Here is a 22,424-nt window from a genome sequence, read left to right as displayed (position 1 = left end):
TCCATGAGGTTAAGTGTTACACAAAAGACATATCCATTAACTCTCATTTCTTTCTAACATTATTTTAGTTGTGTCACAATTGGCAATTTTATTGCTTCTGATGAGAGAGATGCAGATAAAGAGATGGGCAGCCATTGTTGTTGCACCTCTCCCTATGTTTACAAGCTTCTTCTCCTCCAATTGAGGTAACTACCAGGGGATTTAAAGAGCTTGTGTCTTTTTCTCTTCCTTTATTTTTTGCTTTTTATCTCTTCAGGAGACAGACATTAAGATATGAATATTAAAAAGCAACCGTAGCCCTGGCTAATGTTGCTTAGTGGTTGGAGCACTGTCCTGCATATTGAAGGGTCATGGGTTCCATTCCTGGTCAAGGGCATATACCTGGGTTGCAGGCCCATCTCCAGCCCCAGTCGGGTTGTGTGCAGAAGGCAACCAATAGATGTCTCTCTCTCACATCCATGTTTCTCTCTCCCTTCCCCCTCCCTCCCTTCCATTTTCTCTAAAAAAAAACAAAAAGCAACTGCACACACAGGGAAAATGAGAAAGTGACCACGTACGCCCAGGGAAAAGTTAGAAAAGGCCTCAGAATATCTTAAGTTTACATTTCAGGCAGAAGTAGACTACATGCGCAACCACCCCTACCAATGAAAAACAAAACCGAAAACCCCCCAAAACCAATAAACCTGGCAAGCCCTGGGGAAGGAGGAGAATCTGATTTTCAGAGTTGCCACATTAATAGATTCAAATGTCTAGTGTTCAACAAACAAACAAAAAAATCATAAGACATTGCAAGAAATAGGAAAGTATGGCCCATTCAAAGAAAAAAAACCAAAACCCAACAGAAACTGTTCTTGAAAAAGATCTAATGGAAGATATAATAGACAAATATTTTAAGCAAGTGTTTCAAAGATGCCCAAAGAACTAAAGGAAGATGTAAATAAAATAAAGGAGAAAGTAAATAAAATTATTTGTGAACAAAATGAAAATACCAAAAAAAGATAGAAAACCTAAAAAGAAACAAATATAATTCTGGTGTTTTAAACCAGGGCATGTGCCCTGACCAGGAATCAAACCTCAACCTCCTGGTTCATAGGTGGATGCTCAACCATTGAGCCACACTGGCCAGATAGGGACAGTCTTTTTGACAGATGGTGCTGGGAACACTGGATATCCACGTGTAAAGAATGAAGTTGGACCCTTACCTAACGCCATATACAGTATAGTCCCTCCTTACCTATTGTTTTGCTTTCTGTGATTTCAGTTACCTGTGGTCAATAATGGCCCCAAAATATTAAATGATAAAATTTCAGAAATAAACAACTTATGTTTTAAATTTCACACTGTTTCAAGTGGCATGATGAAATCTTGTGCCATCCTGCTCCATCCTGGGCTGGACATAAATCATCCCTTTGTTCAGTGTGTCCACGCTGCATATACTATCTGCCCCTTAGTTACTTAGTAGCAGTCTTGGTTATCAGATTGGCTATCAGAGGGAGAGAAAGACCATATCCACATAACTTTTATTACAGTATATTGTTATAATTGTTCTATTTTATTATTAGTTGTTGTTAATCTCTTACTGTGCCTAATTTAGAAATTAAACTTTATTACATATACAAAAAAACCTCAGACTATATGGGGTCAGTACTATTCGTGGTTACAAACATCCACTGGAAGTCTTAGAACATATTCCCCATGAATAAAGGGGAACTACTGTACAAAAGTTAATGCATAATGGATCAAGAACCTAAATGTAAGTCTAAAATCAATTAAACTCTTACAAGAAAACATAAGACAAAAGCTTCACAAAGTTGGATTTGGCAATGCTTTATTGGCTGTGATCCCAAAGGCACAGATAACAAAAGAAAAAATAGAGAAATTGGATTTCATAAGCATTAAACATGTTTGTGCATCAAAAGACACTATTAACAGAGTAAAAAGATAACCCAGAGAATGAAAGATAATATTTGCAAATTACATATCTGATAAGGGATTAATAAATACCCAGAACACTTAAAACTCAATAAAAAAACAAATAACCATATTCATTAAAAAATGGGCAAAGGAATTGAATGGACATTTTTCTAAAGAAGATATACAAATGGCCAACAAACCATGAAAAGATTCTCAACATCACTAATCATTAGAGAAATGCAAACAAAAACTACAATGAAATACTACTTCATACCCATTAGAATGGTATTAGAAAAAAACCCCAAAACGTCAAGTGTTGGCCAGACTGTGGAGAAATTAGAACTCTCGTACACAGTTAGTGGGAATGTAAAAGATACTGCTGCTGTGAAAAACAGTATGCTGGTTCCTCAAAAAATTAAAAATAGAATTAACACATGATCCAGCAATTCTTCTGGATATATACCAAAAATAACTGAAAGCAGGGTCTCAAAGAGATATTAGAATATCCATATTCATAGTAGCATTATTCACAATACCTAAAATGTAGAAGCAACCCTAGTATCCATCAATGGATGTGTAGATAAAATGTGGTATATGCATACAATGAAATATTATTTATATTTAAAGAGGAAGAAAATTCCACAATATGCTGCAGCATGAATGAACTTTGAGGTGATTGAACTAGGAATTTTTAGGGGTGAAATAGGCAGACTTAGGGAATTTTTAAAATTAAGGGGGTCCATGGATGAAACATAGGGTTACAGAGCTACAAAGGTTACATTTCCATAAGACAAGGGAACTGGGAGTAGCCAAAGGCATATATTTACAAAATAAAGGAGGGCCTCACATGTCCATGTGAGGTTTGACCTTTGAGCTCAGGAGTTGCTATAGTGACCAAATCACAGGGGAATAGTGGCCAATCAGAGGGGATATCTAGGCGCAAAAACTGCAGCCTTCATAAACTTGGGAAAAAAGGAACTCGGTGGGACTCTTTCCCCCTCCCTACGTGAGAGTCTGTACTTGTTCTTCAATAATTTTCCACCTTTGCTATACCATCTTACATCATTTTTCGACTCCCATGAACAAAGAATCTGGGGAAGCCATCCTGCCCTGGGGAATACCACATGTTCCAGTCCAAAAATCCCGTATCATTATTATGCTTAGTGAAATAAATAATCACAAAAAGGCAAATACTATATGATTCTACTTATATGAGGTACTTAAGGGTAATCAAAGTCATAGAGACAGAAAATATAATGGTGATTGCCAGGTGCTGGAGGAAGGGGAGAATGAGGAGTATTATTTAATGGGCATAGAGTTTCAGTTTTATAAGATGAAAGGACTTATGGGGATAGATGATGGTGATGGTTGCTCAACAACATGAATGTATTAAATGCCACTGAATTGTACACTTAAAAATGGTTAAGATGGCCGGGCCGGCATGGTTCAGTGGTTGAGCATTGACCTATGAACCAGGAGGTCATGGTTTGATTCCCAGTCAGGGCTGTGGGCTTGATCCTCAGTGTGGGGGATGCAGGAGGCAGCTGATCAATGATTCTCTCTCATTATTGATGTTTCTATCTCTCTCTCCCTCTCTCTTCCTCTCTGAAATCAGTAAAAATATATTTCAAAAATGGTTATGATGGCAATTGTTATGTGATGTGTATTTTACCACAATAAAACAATCTGCAAAAAAAAAAAAAAAAAAAAAGGGCTAACATGAACATACACTGCTGAGTGAAAAAACTGTCAATAAATGAACACATTTACCTGGTCCTTCATTTTCTGGAAGGAGCTATTGATACTTGCTCTGAACACTGCCCTGTACTTGAGTTCTCTGTTTCCAATTTCTTTTAAATGCTTTCTTGTTCCTCCAGGTAAGACCTGGACAGGTTACAGGGATAAATCAAGGTTATTTACCTCATTCTGGCCTAGCTAGAAGGACATTGCATGATTAATTGATTGGCTCAATGACTGACTGGCTAGTTGGTGTCCAGATTTTTGATGTTTGGCATTATGATAATTGACCAAAAGCTTTCCTGATGCTTTGGATAATTCAAATGTAGTTCAAAAGACTTTCCTGGTGCTGTTGTTGTTTTTTTAATTTTAAATTCTCACCTAAGGATATGTGTGTTTTTTTTTTTTAATTGATTTTAGAGAGAGAGGAAGGTGGAGAGGGAGAAAGAAAAACATTGATCAGTTGCCTCCCATACGTGCCCCAAGGGCATTGAATTCACAACCTAGGTATGTGCCCTGACCTGGAATCAAACCCTCAAACTTTTGGTATATGGATGACACTCCAACCAACTGAGCTACCTGGGCAGGGCTATCCTGGTGCTGTTTTAATTTTTTTTTTAAATTGTCGATTGAGCGAAATATTAATTAGGATGTGGTGAAGCTGCTATAACAAGTAACCCAATAACAAATCCCTGGATTAAAGAAGTTAGAAGCTTATGTTCCTCTGACTTAAAATTCTGAGGTGAGTGTTCCAGCTTGGCAGATGACCCATCTCCACGTGGTTACAAAGTACTGCTAACGGACCTGGGTTCCTGTCATACACCATTCCATCTCAGAGCAGGTAAAGAACATGGGAACGTTTCTGGGCCAGTTTTGAGGGCCAGGTCTGGCAGTATCACATATACATAAACTCTCCTCATATTCACATTGGGGGAACTTAGATATATAAATACACTTGACTGCAAGAGGGACCGGGAAAAAGCCTAAGTGAGGCAGCCACATTCTAGCTACAGCTCTCTGACTAGGGAAGATGGGGAGAATGGATTTTGGTGGGCAATGAGCCATCTCTACTACAGTGCCTACTAGTAGATATTAGGGAAAAGGGGGCTACAACACAAACACTAATAAAACATTATATCTGGTCTCCAGGGACTCTGATCTAAACTACAGTACAGGCCAGCCTATGGTAAGTGCTGCTATAAAATTCAAAGGACTAGAGGAGTACAGGGAGGAAGTGGTAAGTTCTGACCGGGAAAAATCAAAGAAAACTTGTAGGAATAAGAATTTTTCATGGGCCATGAAGGAAGCACAAAACATCAATTTAACAATATGAGGATTATTTCTGATATAGGGATATCTTTTTATATATATACTAGGGACCCGTTGCAGGAATATTTCCTGCAAGACTTCTGGTGGGTTTCTCTCCCGCCACGGCCACTTCTCCCGCCATGGCCACTTCTCCCGCCCCCCCACCTCTCCCGCCCCCCCACCTCTCCTGCCCCCCCACCTCTCCAGCTGCAGTGGGCGGGGCGGGGCGGGCGGAATGGGCGGGGCGCCTCCTGCCCGTCCCGCCAACCCAACCCAGCCCACCGCCACCTCCACCTCTGCGGCTGCAAGCCTCGCCCTGCACTCCTGACCCTCTGTTCCCACTGCCACCGCCTCCTCGGCCATGCGCTCTGCTGCTGCGTGCCCCACCCCGCCCACCCGCCTCACCACGCCCCGCCCGCAGCCACCACCACCTCCGAGGCCACCACAGCCTCGCACACCACCCGCCACTCCCCGCTGTGTGCCCTGCCCACTGCCACTGCAGCCACCGCTGCCGCCACTGCGGCCGCACACACCACCCGCCACGCACCGCACACTGCCACCACTGCCTCAGAGGCCACCATGGCTGCATGCTCCACAGCCGCGCCGCCGCCCGCCCATGCAGCTGCCTTGCTTTCTGCTTTCTTCACTCCTCCTTCCCTCAGCATATGCAAATTAACCGCCATCTTGTTCGCTCTGATTGGCTGTGGGCATAGCGAAGGTACGGTCAATTTGCATATTACTATTTTATTAGATAGGATGTATATATATATATATATATATATATATATATATATATATAATTGATTTTTTACAGAGAGGAAGAGAGAGGGATAGAGAGTTAGAAACATCGATGAGAGAGAAACATCAATCAGCTGCCTCCTGTACACCCCCAACTGGGGATGTGCCCGCAACCAATGTACATGCCCCCAACCGGAATCGAACCTGGGACCCTTGAGTCCGCAGGCCGGTGCTCTATCCACTGAGCCAAACCGGTTTCGGCGATATAGGGATATCTTAAGCAAAGGCTCAGAGGCCCCAAAGAAAGGGGAATGTAAAGAATGGCAGGTAGCCCTAACTGGTTGGGCTAAGCGGATAGAGTGTCGGCCTGAAAGTTTCCAGGTTCCATTCCGGTCAAGGGCATGTACCTTGGTTGCAGGCACATCCCCAGTAGGAGGTGTGCAGGAGGCAGCTGATTGATGTTTCTCTCTCATCGATGTTTCTAACTCTCTATCCCTCTCCCTTCTTCTCTGTAAAAAAAAACAACAAGAAAAAAACCCAAAAGAATGGCAGGTAAATTAACGGAGCCAGTAGGGAAGAGAGATATTTTAGGAGATAATGTGTGTTGGGATATGATTGTGGGGGACTTTGAATTCCAAGCTAAGAGGTCTGGCTTTATCTATATGCAGTGGAGAGGCAGTGAATATTCACAAAGAGAGAAATGACACATTGAGTCTTATGTTTCAGAAAGGAAAATCTGGTAGCGGTATGGATGAGGATGGGGATAACAAAAGGATCACTTAGGAAGCCAGAGAGACATTCCTGAGACGGAGTGAACAGAATTTGGTGAATCATTGCATGGGGGATAGAGAAGGGCTGGAAGGAAACACAGACAATCCACAGAGATTCACACCAAGTGCTTGGGAGGATAACTTTGTCTTGACCTAAGCAAAGCAATCCTGAATGCCTAGTGCCTTGGGAAATTAGGAATGAAGCAAATGGATGAAGAGTGATGGGATGGCATTATGCTGGTTTCCCCTAAATTTGCCTGAAATAATCCTCTCTCCTCCTAGATAGAGCATTTATTCCTCATATTTATTTGTATAGAATGTGCTTTCTTCTGAGAGATGGGTTAGAAAAGTGTAAAACAATTCTGGCCAATATACTGAGGTTAAATATAGCACCAGAAGCTCTTCATAGCAGATTTACATTCAATTAAGCTGAAACTAACACCTATTTGTTGAATGTTTGCCACATGCAGCAGTAGCTCTAAAGAGTGGTAGCAATGAAGATGTAGGTAGTTCCTGAGCCTATGGCTACTTATTTTCACTTGCAGCTCCTCGACCTGCTGTTATTCTCTTCAGAGCAGACTTCACTTCCTGGTTCCTCAGTGTATAGATGAGGGGGTTCAGTAATGGAGTGACAACAGTGTAAAACACAGCCACTGCTCCATCCAGGGGACTCTTGGAGCCTGGCCTGAGGTAGATGAAAATACAGGGGACATAGTAGACTGTGACCACGGTTAGATGGGAGCCACAGGTGGAGAAGGCCCGCCGTCGCCCATCAGCAGTGCGTATCTTCAGGATGGCATGGACTATGTTGGCATAGGAGAGCAGAATCAACATGAAACAACTGGCAGCCACTACCCCAATGTCCACAAAGGTCACAAGCTCATTGACAGTTGTGTCAGCACAGGCCAGTCTCAATACTGCAGGGATGTCACAGAAAAAATAATCCACCTGGTTGGGCCCACAGTAGGGCAGGCGGAAAGTCAAGGTGGCTTGGATAGATCCATGAATGGAGCCAGCCACCCAAGCTCCAGCCACAAGGATGGCGCATAACTTACTATTCATGAGCATGGGGTAGCGCAGAGGCCGGCATATTGCCAGGAACCTGTCGTAGGCCATCAAGGTGTAGAGGAAGCACTGGGTGCTGCCCAGGAAATGAAAGGCATATAACTGAGCCACACAACCACCAAATGGGATGGCCTTGCTGGAGGGAGTGAAATTTAGAATAATTCGAGGAACAATGACTGAGGAGAGCCACATGTCCAGGAATGAGAGCACACCCAGGAGGATGTACATGGGGCGAGCATGAAGCTTTGGGTCAGCCCACACGGTGAACAGAATGAGCAGGTTGCCCAGCTGAGTGAGGATGTAAATGATGAAGAAGACCAGGAAGAGGAGGATCCTTAGATTTTGGGGGTGAGGTAAGCCCAGGAGAATGAAATCTGTCACCACAGTGTCCAGGGATGTGTTTTCAATGTTTTCCATGTTCTTTCTGCAGTCTGTTAAGATGAATGGTGAAGTTAGACAAGGGAAATACAACACAAGGAGGTGGTAAGAATGATTTTTTTTGGTCTGATGACCAGGGTCTAGGAGGTAAATAAAGGATTTCTATATTTTAAGTGGAAAGCATTTGCCACCAATCATCTAGGTTTGTTTGGCAAGACAAGTCCTCAGAGGCTGCTCACTTTCTAGCTGCCCTGAAATGCACCTTCTATGGGAAACACTACATACAAGTGTTGAAAGCCAAGGCACTATCTATACTAATAAAAGGGTAATATGCTAATTAGACTGGATGTCTTCCAAGGCACTATCTATACTAATAAAAGGGTAATATGCTAATTAGACTGGATGTCTTCCGGACTGGATGTCTTCCTGCACACCTCCTACTGGGGATGTGCCCATCTGGACGTCCTTCCAGACAAAGCCACGGTGGCGGGGGCCGAGGCAGAGGCGGTTAGGGGTGATCAGGCTGGCAGGGGAGGGAAGTTAGGGGCAACCAGGTCAGCAGGCAGAGGTAGTTAGGGACAATCAGGCAGGCAGGGGAGCAGTTAGGGGCGATCAGACAGGCAGGAGAGCAATTAGGGGTGATCAGGCAGGCAGAGGCCATTAGGGGCGATCAGGCAGGCAGGCAGAGGTGGTTAGGGGTGATCAGGCAGGCAGGCAGTTGAGCGGTTAGGAGCCAGCAGTCCCGGATTGTGAAAGGAATGTCTGACTGCCAGTTTAGGCATCACTTGGACATCCCTCAAGGGGTCCTGGATTGGAGAGGGTGCAGGCCAGGCTGAGGGACCCTCCCCCACTGTGCACACATTTTGTGTATGGGGCCTCTAGTCTGTAATAATAAAAGGGTAATATGCTAATTAGACCAGATGTCTTCTGAATGTCATTCTGGATGTCCTTCCTGATGAAGCTGGGGTCAGAGGGAAGCCAGCCTGGGTCCTGGGTGCCAGAGGGAAGCTGGTGCTGGCAGCTGGGGGAAGGAAGGCCTACTCTTGCACGGATTTTCATGCATCGGGCCTCTAGTTAATAATAATAGTGTTAATGCATTTGATGGGTCTATGCCCAAAGGGGAATCACATAGAAGTGGGTTTTGGTGCTAGGTAGCAGTGCCATCCTTAATTATTGGTCTCTGACTTATCCTTAAAATGTCTCCTTTGATGATATACAAGAATCTTTGTGATTTGACCCTTGCATATTTCCAGTCTTTTTTCCTTTGGTTCCCTCAGAGCACCACACCCTCCTTCTTTCTGTACCTACTCTTTCTGGAGTTTCCTTATTCATCCTAACAGCCTCATTCCTCAGGATTCACTTTGGCTGCCGCCTGCTTTGGGAAGAGTTTTCCTTTAGAAAACAGTCTTCTGTGAGATAAGAGTTTATATTATAAAAGTCAGTTGCAGTATAGTGTGATAAGAGCTATTTGCTTAAATGCTTATTGGTTTCTTCTACTAGGGTACAAACTCCTTTAGAACAAAACTATAGTCTATTTTGTTCTTTTTATGTTTCTGCAGCACCTGCCTTAGTGCTTGGCAATAGTAAGTTAATTAATAAATATTTATTAGCTGATTGATTGATTGACTGGATTTTGCCAGTTCCCACAATTCTGTATCCTGGTGCCCTCTGTGATCACATTTCTCATGATTTATGTCACATATATTTCAGCAATTGAGTCTATTCCCAGTGTAAACAAAGTCCAAGGCATTATCCATGCTTTTCATTTGCTCTAGAATGTTACTTAAATTTATTGATTGACCAAAGTTGTTTAATAGTTTTGATGTTTTGGATTATAATAGCATTGATTAGTATTGGATTTGACCTTTAGTATGCTGTTATTTTAAGATCTTATTTGCCTTCCAACAGATTAAATTCTTAAAAACGCTTTAAAGGTATTAAACATCTGAGTCAGATGTTATTTGAAAACTACCTTTGATGAATAGTTTGTTCCAAAAGAAATTTTCCTATTAACAAATTTTCAAATACAAATTTTCTTTTGTATTTTTACTTGTTCCTTAACCTAAACCATCTTATAATTCATAAAAACAACAAAAATTAAAATATATTTAGATTAAACTTTAATTAAACAGATATGAACATTAATAGATTCATCACTAAATATACCCTTTTATAAACACTAATCTCAAACATATTTAATCTTCATTATTATTTAACCTTCAAGTAAGTTGACTAAGTGTGGTCATCACTGGGAAAAGAAGGGTTAAGTATGCCATACTTGTGTTTGCTCAGTAATGCTGAATCTGATGCATCACTTATATCTGTACTTATATTGAACTGGAAATTAAGTCTTTGCTCTTGGCTTTATTTCCTCCCTCAAATTGGGAAAAGAAAAAAATAAATGTTTAAAATTCAATTCAAAGAAGAAAGTTCCCAACTCTGGAGAGAGGCCAATTTAGTTAAAAATTAATATGCCTAACTTATTAACTCTGTGAATAGAGGTTCAGTGAGGTAAGGAAGAAGATGGGGCAAAGAGATAGACTAAATACAATTTTTGACAAAGTTACTGAAACTTTTAAAGTCTAGAAATGAAGTCTTTCCTCCTGTTGTGAATTGACCTGGCTTTAGGAATGCTTCCCTTCTTGGACTCACATGGACACGGCAGCAAAACCTTGGAGGAGACTGTTCTTTCTCAGGTAGAATAGCGCAGCAGGCGAAGCAAGTGTCTTTCAGAGCATCTCCTAGGCTTGTGATGATGCTGGATCTCTGCTTTGGAGTGGAATTAAAATCTTCCAGGGGATTGACACATTGACTATTTTAATAATCTATCAGGCCCCTTGCCCTTGGAGGCTCTTTATAGATTGCGACTTCTCTACCTAAGTGGTTTGAATTTTACATCAATTATATTATTGGCTGTATCGCCTTTGATAGAGTCTTTTCTTAAAAAACAAAACAAAAACATTGTCAAGAGATTTATGGAAAACTATTTACCTCTTGAGAGTTCTACCCTGTAACATTTCCCCATGAGACATTCATTCCCTCGATCCTCATTATATTTTGTTTTGACAGCAACCTGGAATCATTTCTACATATCTAGAAACTACACCCTGAAGAACAACATGATCTTGTTGAATGACCTCCAATTTTTGTGATTCCGTTTTTTAAAATGTTGTGGGATCACATATTTACCCACATTATCTCCAGAAATACATTGAAAATGTACTTAATTTTCAATAATTGAGCTAATCTTCCCCCATGTTTTGATCTCTCTGAATCTATATAATAAAAGTCTAAGCAATCTTTACGGTGGAATGACCGGAACCACTGGTCGCTATGATGTGCACTGACCACCAGGGGGAAGACGGTCAATGCAGAAGCTGCCCCCCAGTGGTCAGTCAGTAGCTGGGATCACAGCTGGTGAGCACAGTGGCGATGGCAGGAACCTCTCCCGTCTCCGTGGCAGTGCTAAGGAGCAGCGAGCAGGCAGGTGGTAAGGAACGAGAGTTCCTAGACTGTGAGAGGGATCCCGGACTGCGAGAGGGCCAGGCCAGGCTGAGGGACCCCCTCAGTGCACAAATTTTGTGCACCGGGCCTCTAGTATTGATATAAAAATCCCTAAATTTATGTAAGTTGAGTAAAATTTAGTCACCTCCAGTTTAGTCTTGAGGACTCCATTGTTCTCATTGCAGTAGAGACAGAGGATGGTTTCAAATAGTTGGAGTACTCCTTGGATACTTGCTTTGTTGGGGTGTGGCAGGTTTGGTAGACAACTTGGACCATACAGGTGAGAATGGTCCCATTTAAAATTATGGGGTGACTTCCTTCCCCACAAACTTATTTGGAATCAGTTGTGTGCTGGGTTTTGTTTGTACTTTCTTACAATAGCTTACTGTTAAATTTTCAGAAAATGTTAAAGCTCTGCGTTAAACTTGCTATTAAATGTAATCTTCAATTAAATATACATTTTCTTTTAAAAATATATTCAGTCTTTTTTAAAAATATGTTTTTACTGATTGTAGAGAGAGGGATAGAGAGATAGAAACATTGGTGAGAGAGAAACATTGACTGGCTGCCTTCTGCATGGCCCCTTCTGGTGATCTAGCTCATAAACTGGGCATGTGCCCTGACTGAGAATTGAGCAGTGACCTCTTGGTTCCTGGGTCAACACTCAACCACTGAGCCACACTGCAGGGCAAATATACATTTTCAATTAAATAAATTACATTAAAATGTAATATAATATTCAAAGCTCATCACTTTCTAGTTTTTTTTTTTTTACTATGTTTTACTAGTATCTATAAAGTTATTTTTAAGAACAGAAAAATGACCTTTCTTTTTCTTTGCTGTTGCCTTCCATAGCAACATGAGAAGCACCTGGTATTAAACCCCAAGATTCAACCAAACCCTCTGTTCAAAATGCAAGACAAGATAAGCTACTCTGAAGGCTACATTTTCTCTCTTTTTTTAAAATTGTCTAAAGTTTTACATATGTATCCTTTATCTCCACTTGACACCCCCCCCCCCCAGCAGCCATTCCCACCCTGGGCAAGCCCCCACTGCCCCAGTGTCTGTGTCCATTGGCCATGCTAATATGCATGTGTACAAGTCCTTTGGTTGCTCTTTAATGCCCCCCTCCCCTGCCATTTGTCTCTGGATTCTTATTTTCTCTTTTTAAAAATACAGTTATTTAACTTTCTTTTTTAAAATCTTCAGCAGTTTAATTCAAAGCCCATTTCTTTTGATTCACTAAGGATCACTGATATTAGCTGCCTATGTGTGCAAGTGACTGACTGTTCAGGAATTTTCTATTGTGAGTATAGTGGTTGTAAAGTTTGATAATCTTTGGCTGTGTGCCTGAGACCTGAGAAAAGCCCCTGAAGAATTTTAACCCTCAGTTTCTATGTTTCTAGCACAAAAATGAGTGAATTTGGTGTCATGTTTAAAAGGTAAGTCCTGAGTCAGACACATTTAAATAACTTAGTATTAATTGGCTCCGAAACACACTTTGAGTTTTTATTTAAAAATGAATCTGACTTTTTTTAAAAAAAATTTTCACCCGAGGATATCTTTCCATTGATTTTTAGAGAGAGGGTGAAGAGAGAGGGAAAGATAGAGAGAAACATTGATGTGAGAGAGACACATCAATTGGTTGCCTCCTGTGTGTTTTCACAACTCTGGGTTAATTTGCACCAAGGAGCCTTTAGTTCAGATGTGGGCCTTGTAAGGTCCAAGAAATCATTAGGTCTGGCCCTGCCAAGGCATTAGGGGTGAATTAATTAAATATTTGACCGAATATAGCAGGCTAATTTTTAAGTTGGTAATTTTGTGTGGCCCGAGAATGATGTTATAAATATCCAAATGTCCCTTGGCAGAAAAAAGGTTCCCCACCCCTGCTCTAGTTGTTAGAAAGTTCCCATACTACCTCCCCTTCAAACAAGCCTCTTTTGAACTTTTCATAACTTTTGCTCTAAACATGTTCTACAGGTTTGGAAAAATACTCCTTAGGACATCTGTCGGACTGTCTCCTGGAAAGCAAACAAACTGTAACTTTTAAAGGTAACCCCAGATATCTGTTCAGCCTTAACAGAATTACCCTCCCTTCCTTGTTGCTTAGCAACATCCTCTGCTTAAAAGAGTAGGCTACCCTTTGTTCCCTGCCCTGTATTGACTAGTAATATACAGGCCCTTTCCTCCCTTGGAAACGAAAATAATCTTTCTTTGCATCTCTTCTCTTAGTTGTGAATTCTTTCACAGTCTGCATCACCAACCAAACCCTAACAGTTATTAATATTATATCTTTATGGTGGAAATACTATATAATGGTGTACTGTCAAATACAATGATGTCATGTTGGAGTTTGAAATGGACTGTGCTGGGAGTATTTAAACCATGGAAATTAGCAACCAAGGGCTGTTTGGGAGTTTGAGGGTTGGGGGAGTCAGTTTTTAAACATTACTAGCATGCCACTGGCTGGAATCCACAGTCTCTGTTCTTGGCCTCAAGTTTGAAAGTCACTGCATGCAATGATGACTTCGCTTTGACTCCAGCTGCTGCATGTCATTTCCAATACTTTTCTGTCTTCCCTGGCAAATATGCAAGCATGGGTGGGCTTGAGAAGTTCTGTTATGTTCTGAGGGTATGCCTGCTTACACTTCTAATTATAAACTTGTTTAGAATAACGTAGCAGAGGACTCTGAAAGTTAATTCTAGTATTTCTGATCCTTGGATTTCTAGAAGGATGGTTGAACTGCTCTCTCTTTTGTTGTTGTTGTTAATCTTCACCAGAGGATATTTTTTCCATTGATTTTTAGACTGAGTGGAAGGGAGGGAGAGAGGGAGAGAGGGAGGGAGGGAGGGAAGGAGGGAGGGAGGGAGGAAGAGAGGGAGAGAGAGAGAGAGAGATGGATGTGAGAGAGACATATTGATTGGTTGCCTCCTGAATGCATTCCGAATGGGGCAGGGATCGAACCTGCAATACAGGTCCATGTCCTTCACTGGGAATTGAATCTGAGACCCTTTAGTGTGCAGGCCTGAACTCATGCAAGTATAGGAGCAACACTGGCCAGGGCCTGCTCTCTCTCTTTCTTCTCTTTCCCCTCCTCATCCTATTTATCCTGTGGTCCTAAGGATGGAAGATAGAATTTGTTTTTAGAGAAAGCTCATTATTCAAAGGAAGGACACCTTGGTGAGTACTTTTGTTAATGCAATGGCAAGTCATATACTTTTTCATTTATCCCTGGAGGGCTCTAAAACTTTTGAAGTAAAGGGAAATGCCTCAGCTTGAGATATTAAGATTCCATTTAATTCTGAAAAAATCTGTCCTTATTTTTGTATTTCTTGGAGGAATTATTTTGATATTATTTAATATTATTTAAATTTTTTGTGGTCCAAAGTTGGAGCAGTTTGGTGAGTGCAGCATCTGTGGACTTAAGGAGTGAAGGGAAGATTGAGGAGAACTTCTCTCCATGGAACAGAAGACTGAGGCCATGCAATGAGGTAGAGGGTGGGGTGGGAAAGACATGGCCAATAGGGAATTCCCAAGAAAGCACTGGACGATGAACATGAAGAAGAGTAAAATCTGGTATCCAGTTTAAAGATTTTCTTTTTCTGAGTTGTAATTCTTGTATGCTATCCCAAAGTCTTTGATGTTATTTAAGCATTATAGCCTATATATTCTGTATATAGAGGGAAATACAGATTTTCCCCCTTATGTGTGAATTCCGCTTTCTCTACATCTTATTACATGCTAGAGGCCTGGTGCATGAAATTCATGCGGGGGGGGGGGGGACGGGGGTCCCCCTCAGCCCAGCCTGCACCCTCTCCAATCCGGGACCCCTTGGGGGATGTCCTGGGGATCGAGCCTAAACCAGCAGTCGGACATCCCTCTCACAATCTGGGACCACTGGCTCCTAACTGCTCACCTGCCTGCCTGCCTGATCGCCCCTAACTGCCTCCCCTGCTGGCTTGGTTGCCCCCAACTGCCCCCCTGCTGGCCTGGTCATCCCTTACTGTCCCCCATGCCAGCCTGGTTGCCCCCAACTCCCCCCCCCCCCCCGCCAGCCTGGTAGCCCCTCACTGCCCCCCTCTGCCGGCCTGGTCACCCCTCACTGCCCCCCCCCCCCCCAGTGGCCTGATTGCCCCTCACTGCCCCCCCGCCAGCCTGGTCGCCCCACACAGCCTGCTGCTCAGTCATTTGGTCACCTCTCACTGCCCACCCCTGCCGGTCTGGTCACCCCACGCAGCCTGCTGCTCAGTCGTTTGGTCGCCCCTCACTAATTCCCCTGCCAGCCTAGTTGCCTCATGAAGCCTGTTCGGTTGTCCGTTCAGTTGCGATGGTTGCTTAGGCTTTTATTATTATAGATACTTATTTCTATATATTTTTTCCCTTTAACTTTGGATGCTTACGTTTTTCTATCAGTTAATTTTGGTTCACCCTTTTGGGAAAAATAGAATAAGAGGGACTTAGTGGTAGGAGCTAGGAGATAAAGATAAAGTGAATGTTTTTCATGCGAAAAATACTTTATTGAGCACCTAATATGTGCCAGGCTCTCTTTCAGTTTCTGGAGTGCATAACTGAATAAAAGATCCCTGAACTCATGCAAGTATAGGAGAAATAAACTTGACCCTCAGAACTGGACTTCATTGTCTTTAGGAGGAAGAAAACTGAGATGTATAAAAACAATGCTGATGCCATGTGCTTATAGTATATGGAAGGAGACTTGACTTTGGATGGCGAATGCATAATACAATATACAGATGATGTATCTTAGAGTTGTACACTTGAAACTTGTATAATTTTATTAACCAATGTCCCCCCAATAAATTCAATAAAAAATTTAAAAATTTTATAATATGAATTAGTCGTGAGCTGAGTAAGGGTCGGATAATTACAAAACTACAAGTCAAGTTATCCAAAGAATATTTAAAAAAATATTTTTATTGATGTCAGAGAGGAATGGAGAGGGAAAGAGAGATAGAAACATCAATGATGAGAGAGAATCATTGGTCATCTGTCCCCTGCATGCCCTGCACTGGGAATTGAGCCCACAATCCGGGCATGTGTCCTGACCGGGAATCGAATCATGACTCCCTGGTTGATAGGTTAATGTTCAACAACTGAGCCACACCGGCTGGGCTATCCAAAGAATCTTAATTTTCAAATTACTCAAAGATATCTGGGTTCATAATGGGAGACTCTAAGATATAAAAGCAGAATGATACTGAACATTTGAATGGAGAATTTAACACTGAAGCAAATGACTTATGTGCTATTAGTAAAAACAAAAAATAAAAATTCAAGCACCTCATTGAGATGAGTAGGTAGATTCTAAAAGAGTTCCAGCAAATAGTAAATGGTAAATGGAAATGAACTATAGAATATCAACTATCTTGAATTTGAAGACATGTAAGTTATTGATATTTTCTTTACTCAGCATGCTATCCTTGTATTTAATTAAATGACTATGAGGAATATTCATAAGGACTTATGTAGGCTCATTCTGATCTTGTTTTCATACCTATTTCCCCCTAAAGTTTTAAGTTTTTAAAACCACATGTTTTTCAACCACAGAGATTTTCAAGGAGCAACACCTCTCTTTTTTATGTCTGCCAATAGAATTTCTCTCCTCTAGCTGACCTTTTCCCATTTCCACCTGGGTGCTAGAGTTGGAGCGAGTCATTGTTAGAGGGTAGGAACCAAGGTATTTAGAAGTACTGTGGTTCAGACTGGGGAGTCAGCTTAGTTGTCACATTCAAAGAGCAGTAGCTGTGTAAAGACTCACGAGTCAGAAACTTCTAAGTTCAACCCTGGCTCCACAGGTGCTCAGATAAAATCTCACAGCATAAAAGAAAGGTAGGTTCTCAAGATTAGGAGGAATGTGGGGTGCATCTAATTCAATGATCTACTATGTTTAGAGTGAAGCTTCCTGAGCTCTGATTTTTGAACATCTCTCCACCTTGTTCCCTTGGGTATGTAGGAATGAATCCAGCTTTAGTGTCGTTTGACTTGAGACTATTGGTGCTCTCTGTTCTCAGTGTGAGCAAGATAGAACATCCTTGTCCAGTTATTTTCTAGTCCTTGTGGTGTCTGTGGAGTTTCCAGAGCCATACTGATACTCGGATGTCTGGAGCATGTTCTCACTGTAGCAGTTTAATTCTCTTTAGATCTAGTTCCTGGAAAAAATAACCAAAAGAGTGGTGGTAGAAGATACTCTCATCAACAAGAGTATAACCTATCTCAGGGGTAATTGTTCACTGTTACACATGTAGCTCAGGAAATCCAAGACATGTATAGGGCTGTATATAAGTGTGTCATTACTCTGGAGGAGAGGAATTGGGAAAGTTATGTGACCCTTTTTCTTCTGGCTCTCCTAATTTCCCCCTTCTTTGTCTTATCTGGTCTAGGGGTGGTAAATAGTTTGAATGTCACTAAGCCCCAGGTTACTCAACTTTTTTTGTGTGTGATTCCCCTACTTCCGCATCTTTGTAAATAGAAATCCTCCTCAAATTATCCTGTTTTGAGTGTTCCATATATTTTATTTTGGGAAATCAGAACCATCTATATGCCTTAAGAGTTACTTGCATGTGTACTCTGGGGTTCAGGGCATTGAAAGAGATTAGTTGGAAGAAATGTAAAGGCCAAGATCCTCATTAAAAAGTTTTTTTTTTAAAGAAATTATGAAGGCATAGTTTGACACTCTTTTAAGAAAAGTCCTTAAGAAGTTAGACAATATGGATTTGGTTGGGAAGTGTATTCCACGTAGAGGAGAGAGCTTGGCAGGCAAGTATTAGGCATGCTGAAGGAATGGTAGTAAAGCAGTGAGGATGGGAGAGGGAAAGGAGAGTAGAGATGTCTTGGGAAATAAGGTTTGTTGGGTCCAGATATGTTTTGGACTTTAAATTTCAGATTAAGGAGTCTGGCTTTATTTTACATTCATTGGAGAGTCCTAAAAATTGTATGTTTCAGAAGGATACTTTTGACTGTGGTGTGGATGAGAAGGGAAAAGGACAAATGATTATTTAGGAATTAAGAGAGACATTCTAAAAGTAAAGGGGACAGATTTTGATGTCTGAACTCATGGGAAGAGTGAGAGACAGGAGGGAAACATAAATGATCCAGTATTTTCAAGTTCAAGTGCTTTTAAATGTTTATGCCATGCACAAACAAAGAAACAGAATTTATAGAAGTCTAGGGTTTAAGGACAGAAATAATGAAAAGGGGCTAGGCCAAACATTATGTCATTTTTTCCTCTTTTGCATTTTCTGGCATAATATAACTCTGAAGAGGTTGACACATTCTCATTCTATTCAAGCTTTGATAAGGCATTTTCTTATACCACAAAAAAGGTGGTAGAAGTAACATATTCATATTTCTAAACAAATTATGTAAAACAATTTGAGCCAGTTTAATGAGATGAAAAGATTATGAATCCAAAGAGTTCAGAAATTTCTTCTAAATAGAATTAAATTGAGTTTAATTCATTAACAGTTTATTGAAGGTTTGCCACATGCTACAGTAGCTCAAAAGAGTGGTCGTGACAGTGATGTAGGTAGTTCCTGAGCCTATGGTTACTTATTTTCACTTGCAGCTCCTCGACCTGCTGTTATTCTCTTCAGAGCAGACTTCACTTCCTGGTTCCTCAGTGTATAGATGAGGGGGTTCAGTAATGGAGTGACAACAGTGTAAAACACAGCCACTGCTCCATCCAGGGGACTCTTGGATCCAGCCCGAAGGTAGATGAAAATACAGGGGACATAGTAGACTGTGACCACGGTTAGATGGGAGCCACAGGTGGAGAAGGCCCGCCGTCGCCCATCAGCAGTGCGTATCTTCAGGATGGCATGGACTATGTTGGCATAGGAGAGCAGAATCAACATGAAGCAACTGGCAGCCACTACCCCAATGTCCACAAAGGTCACAAGCTCATTGACAGTTGTGTCAGCACAGGCCAGTCTCAATACTGCAGGGATGTCACAGATAAAGTAATCCACCTGGTTGGGCCCACAGTAGGGCAGGCGGAAAGTCAAGGTGGCTTGGATAGATCCATGGATGGAGCCAGCCACCCAAGCTCCAGCCACAAGGATGGCACATAACTTACTATTCATGAGCATGGGGTAGCGCAGAGGCCGGCATATTGCCAGGAACCTGTCGTAGGCCATCAAGGTGTAGAGGAAGCACTGGGTGCTGCCCAGGAAATGAAAGAAATACAACTGAGCTACACAACCACCAAACGGTATTGCCTTGTTGGCAGGAGTAAAGTCCAATATTAGACGAGGAACAATGACTGAGGAGAGCCACATGTCCAGGAATGAGAGCACACCCAGGAGAATGTACATGGGGCGAGCATGGAGCTTTGGGTCAGCCCACACAGTGAGTAGAATGAGCAGGTTCCCCAGCTGAGTGAGGACGTAAATGATGAAGAAGACCAGGAAAAGGAGGATCCTTAGATTTTGGGGGTGAGGTAAGCCCAGGAGAATGAAATCTGTAACCATGGTGTCCAGCGATGTGTTTTTGGTCTTTCTCATGTCTTTTTGTAGTCTGCTAAGATGAATGGTGAAGTCAGACAAGGGAAATACAACACACAAAGGTGATAAGAATGCTTTTGTCTGATGAATAATGCCTATGAGTTGTGAGAGAAATGGAATACTATTTAAACAGTTTTTTTTTTTAAAAAATAAAAGATGGTGTTGCCATTAGTTATTTTGGTTTACTTGACAAGAGAAACCACCCAGAGGTTGTTTAGTTTTTTAGTTTCCTAGATGGATGGAAACTTACCTGTTGGGAGATACTGAGAAGCAGTATTTGGCAGATCAAGGAACAGGGTAACTTGTGACTGATAGGGAAGGACTTATAACTCCAACCAAAAAAGGTTCAACAAAGAGGGGCTAATGTTGAGGCTAAGCAGTGTGGAATGTGTATGCTACAATTACTACATCTACTTCTCCCTTCATTTACCATCACTGCAATGCCTCCTCTTTGTGCTCAGCTAAAATCCCATCTCCTCACAATAGCATGCAGAAATATTCATTATCCGGCCCTTACCACTGTATCACATCACTTTTATTTATTTTCCACCCCCCTTACAATTCCTTGTTGTTCAGATGCTTAGGACACCTAAAGGCTTTCCCAGTAGCATGCTCCATGCACAGGCTGCCTTCTCTGTCCCTTCACCTACATAATGCTCCCTTCATCACTTTTCCTTTAAGAAGGCTTTCTTGGTTCCCAGGGACCATGCTTCCACTTTTCAGAGCACGCGACCCATTATATTGCTATTGCCAAATTTCTTAAGTAGCCTCCATTAATTGTCCCATCTAGTACAGTACAGGTGATAATTATTTTCTGAATGACTGAATGGCTGATTGAATGGATGTTGCCACATCCCACTCATCTGATTCAGTGCTTCTTTCTCTCCTTGATCTTGTTTGCCGGTCCCTTGGTTCACCTGGCTGGCTGGGGACCATCTCAATCTAACGCAATATGGGTCTAGTTTTATTATAACAAACTCCATGGATCATTTATGGCTTTTATTGCTCCAGGACATTGCTTATATTGATTGATAGATTTATGTGGTCCATTGGTTTGGGATTGGATTTTTTGGTACAGAGGAATTATTATTGTTTATTATTAATGGAGGACCTGATCTTTAGTTTATATATATAAAACTTGAAGTACCTAATTCAGATGATAAGAAAAGATAGAGGGATAAAATGTGTTTGTTCCACTCCTTCTGTTGAATATCCCTACACTAGAGAGTTTGAGATACATTCATCTGTCATTTAACTAAAATATCTTGTAATTTAATGACTATTTTCAGGAAGCAAATAAAATTATAAGAGAGTTTTACCAACTTAATCTCCATCAGAAAATTATATTGGCTATTTTCTAAAATAACCTAATTCCTATATTAACATTTAAGGTCTATCAATAGTAATAGTAATACTTATTATAACTGGCTCTTCAGGATCCACAGAAAATGTTAAGCATGCCCTTTGCCACAAAGGAAGAAGAAATACCAGATGTTTACTGCTTGAGTTTCAGGAGGACACCTTGGTTTATTTGAAAATGGATGAGGCCCTGACCAGGTAGTTCACTTGGTTAGAACATCCTTCTATCGTTCTTGGTTAGAACGTCCTTGGTTAGAATGTCCTTGGTTAGGAAAACACAAGAAGCAATCAATACATGCATAAATAAGGGGAACAACAAAATCTCTCTCTCTCTCTCTCTCTCTCTCTCTCTCTCTCTCTCAAATCAATAAATAAATAAAAATTAAAAAAAGAAAATTAATGGGAAGACTTATTTTTTATTTCTTTAGTGAGGGTATAGAAAAGAGACAGAAAGAGTTAAGATTAAAGTTAGACATAAAATACTATTAATGAGGGAAAGTAACATTTTTGTCAATACAGATATTTAATATCCATGTGTTTCTACTTAGGCAAATTATATATTCCTGAAATGTTTTATAAAAATTAATTGTATATCAAATCAGATAAAACTACCATTTGGGGGATTATTTGAAGGATTTCCATAATGCAGATGGATGTATGGTGAAAAAACTCTCCCTAATTTATTTGCTTTGCCAGTCTTACGTTTCCCACTTGTTGTGCATACGTCCGATTCCACTTCTCCCAGGTGCCCCGTTGGAAGAAAGCTCCTTTACCTTCTCAGTTCTGAGTGCCCTGACTCGGTAGGACCAGGAAACAGAGCTGAGTTACAGCTGGTGGGTGTGAGGATAGGCTACCTTTTTGGGTCGACTGGGCAGAAGATGGAGGTTTTGATGTGGGGCGTGGTGTTTAGGGGTTGCAGAGGAGGGCAGTCTGGTGCAGTGAGGTGAGCACAGTGGATATCCGGAATTGGGGTTTTGGAGAGAACAGTCTCCTCCCCACAGTCCCTGCTGTTCCCCCTTCTTCTTCTGGTAGATTCTTGTGTCCACTATGTAAATAATTTTAGTATATCTATCCTTAAGTAGCCAAAGAATTTACACATTTTACCAATTTCAGACTATTTGATGTTGCTAA

At 41.3% G+C, this 22,424-nt stretch overlaps 2 protein-coding genes across 2 annotated transcripts; both read right to left on the bottom strand.

Annotated features, from left to right (window-relative positions):
- Positions 1-6,992: 6,992 nt before the first annotated feature.
- LOC307098879 (olfactory receptor 10G2-like) lies at positions 6,993-7,977 on the bottom strand (the record flags this gene model as incomplete). Its single annotated transcript, XM_079770001.1, has 1 exon — positions 6,993-7,977. Exon 1 carries the CDS (start codon positions 7,947-7,949, stop codon positions 6,993-6,995), a length of 957 nt encoding a protein of 318 aa, XP_079626127.1. The 5' UTR covers positions 7,950-7,977.
- Positions 7,978-18,977: 11,000 nt separating this feature from the next.
- On the bottom strand, positions 18,978-19,934 carry LOC307097809 (olfactory receptor 10G2; the record flags this gene model as incomplete). The annotated part of the gene is made up of 1 exon (XM_079767989.1): positions 18,978-19,934. The coding sequence occupies one exon, from the start codon at positions 19,932-19,934 to the stop codon at positions 18,978-18,980; it is 957 nt and encodes a 318-aa protein (XP_079624115.1).
- Positions 19,935-22,424: the final 2,490 nt, after the last annotated feature.

The sequence above is a fragment of the Cnephaeus nilssonii genome (assembly GCF_951640355.1).
Source record: "Cnephaeus nilssonii genome assembly, chromosome: 4".
Lineage (NCBI taxonomy): Eukaryota > Metazoa > Chordata > Mammalia > Chiroptera > Vespertilionidae > Cnephaeus > Cnephaeus nilssonii.
Note: the sequence above shows the minus strand (reverse complement) of the source record. Positions and strands in the feature narration are given on the sequence as shown.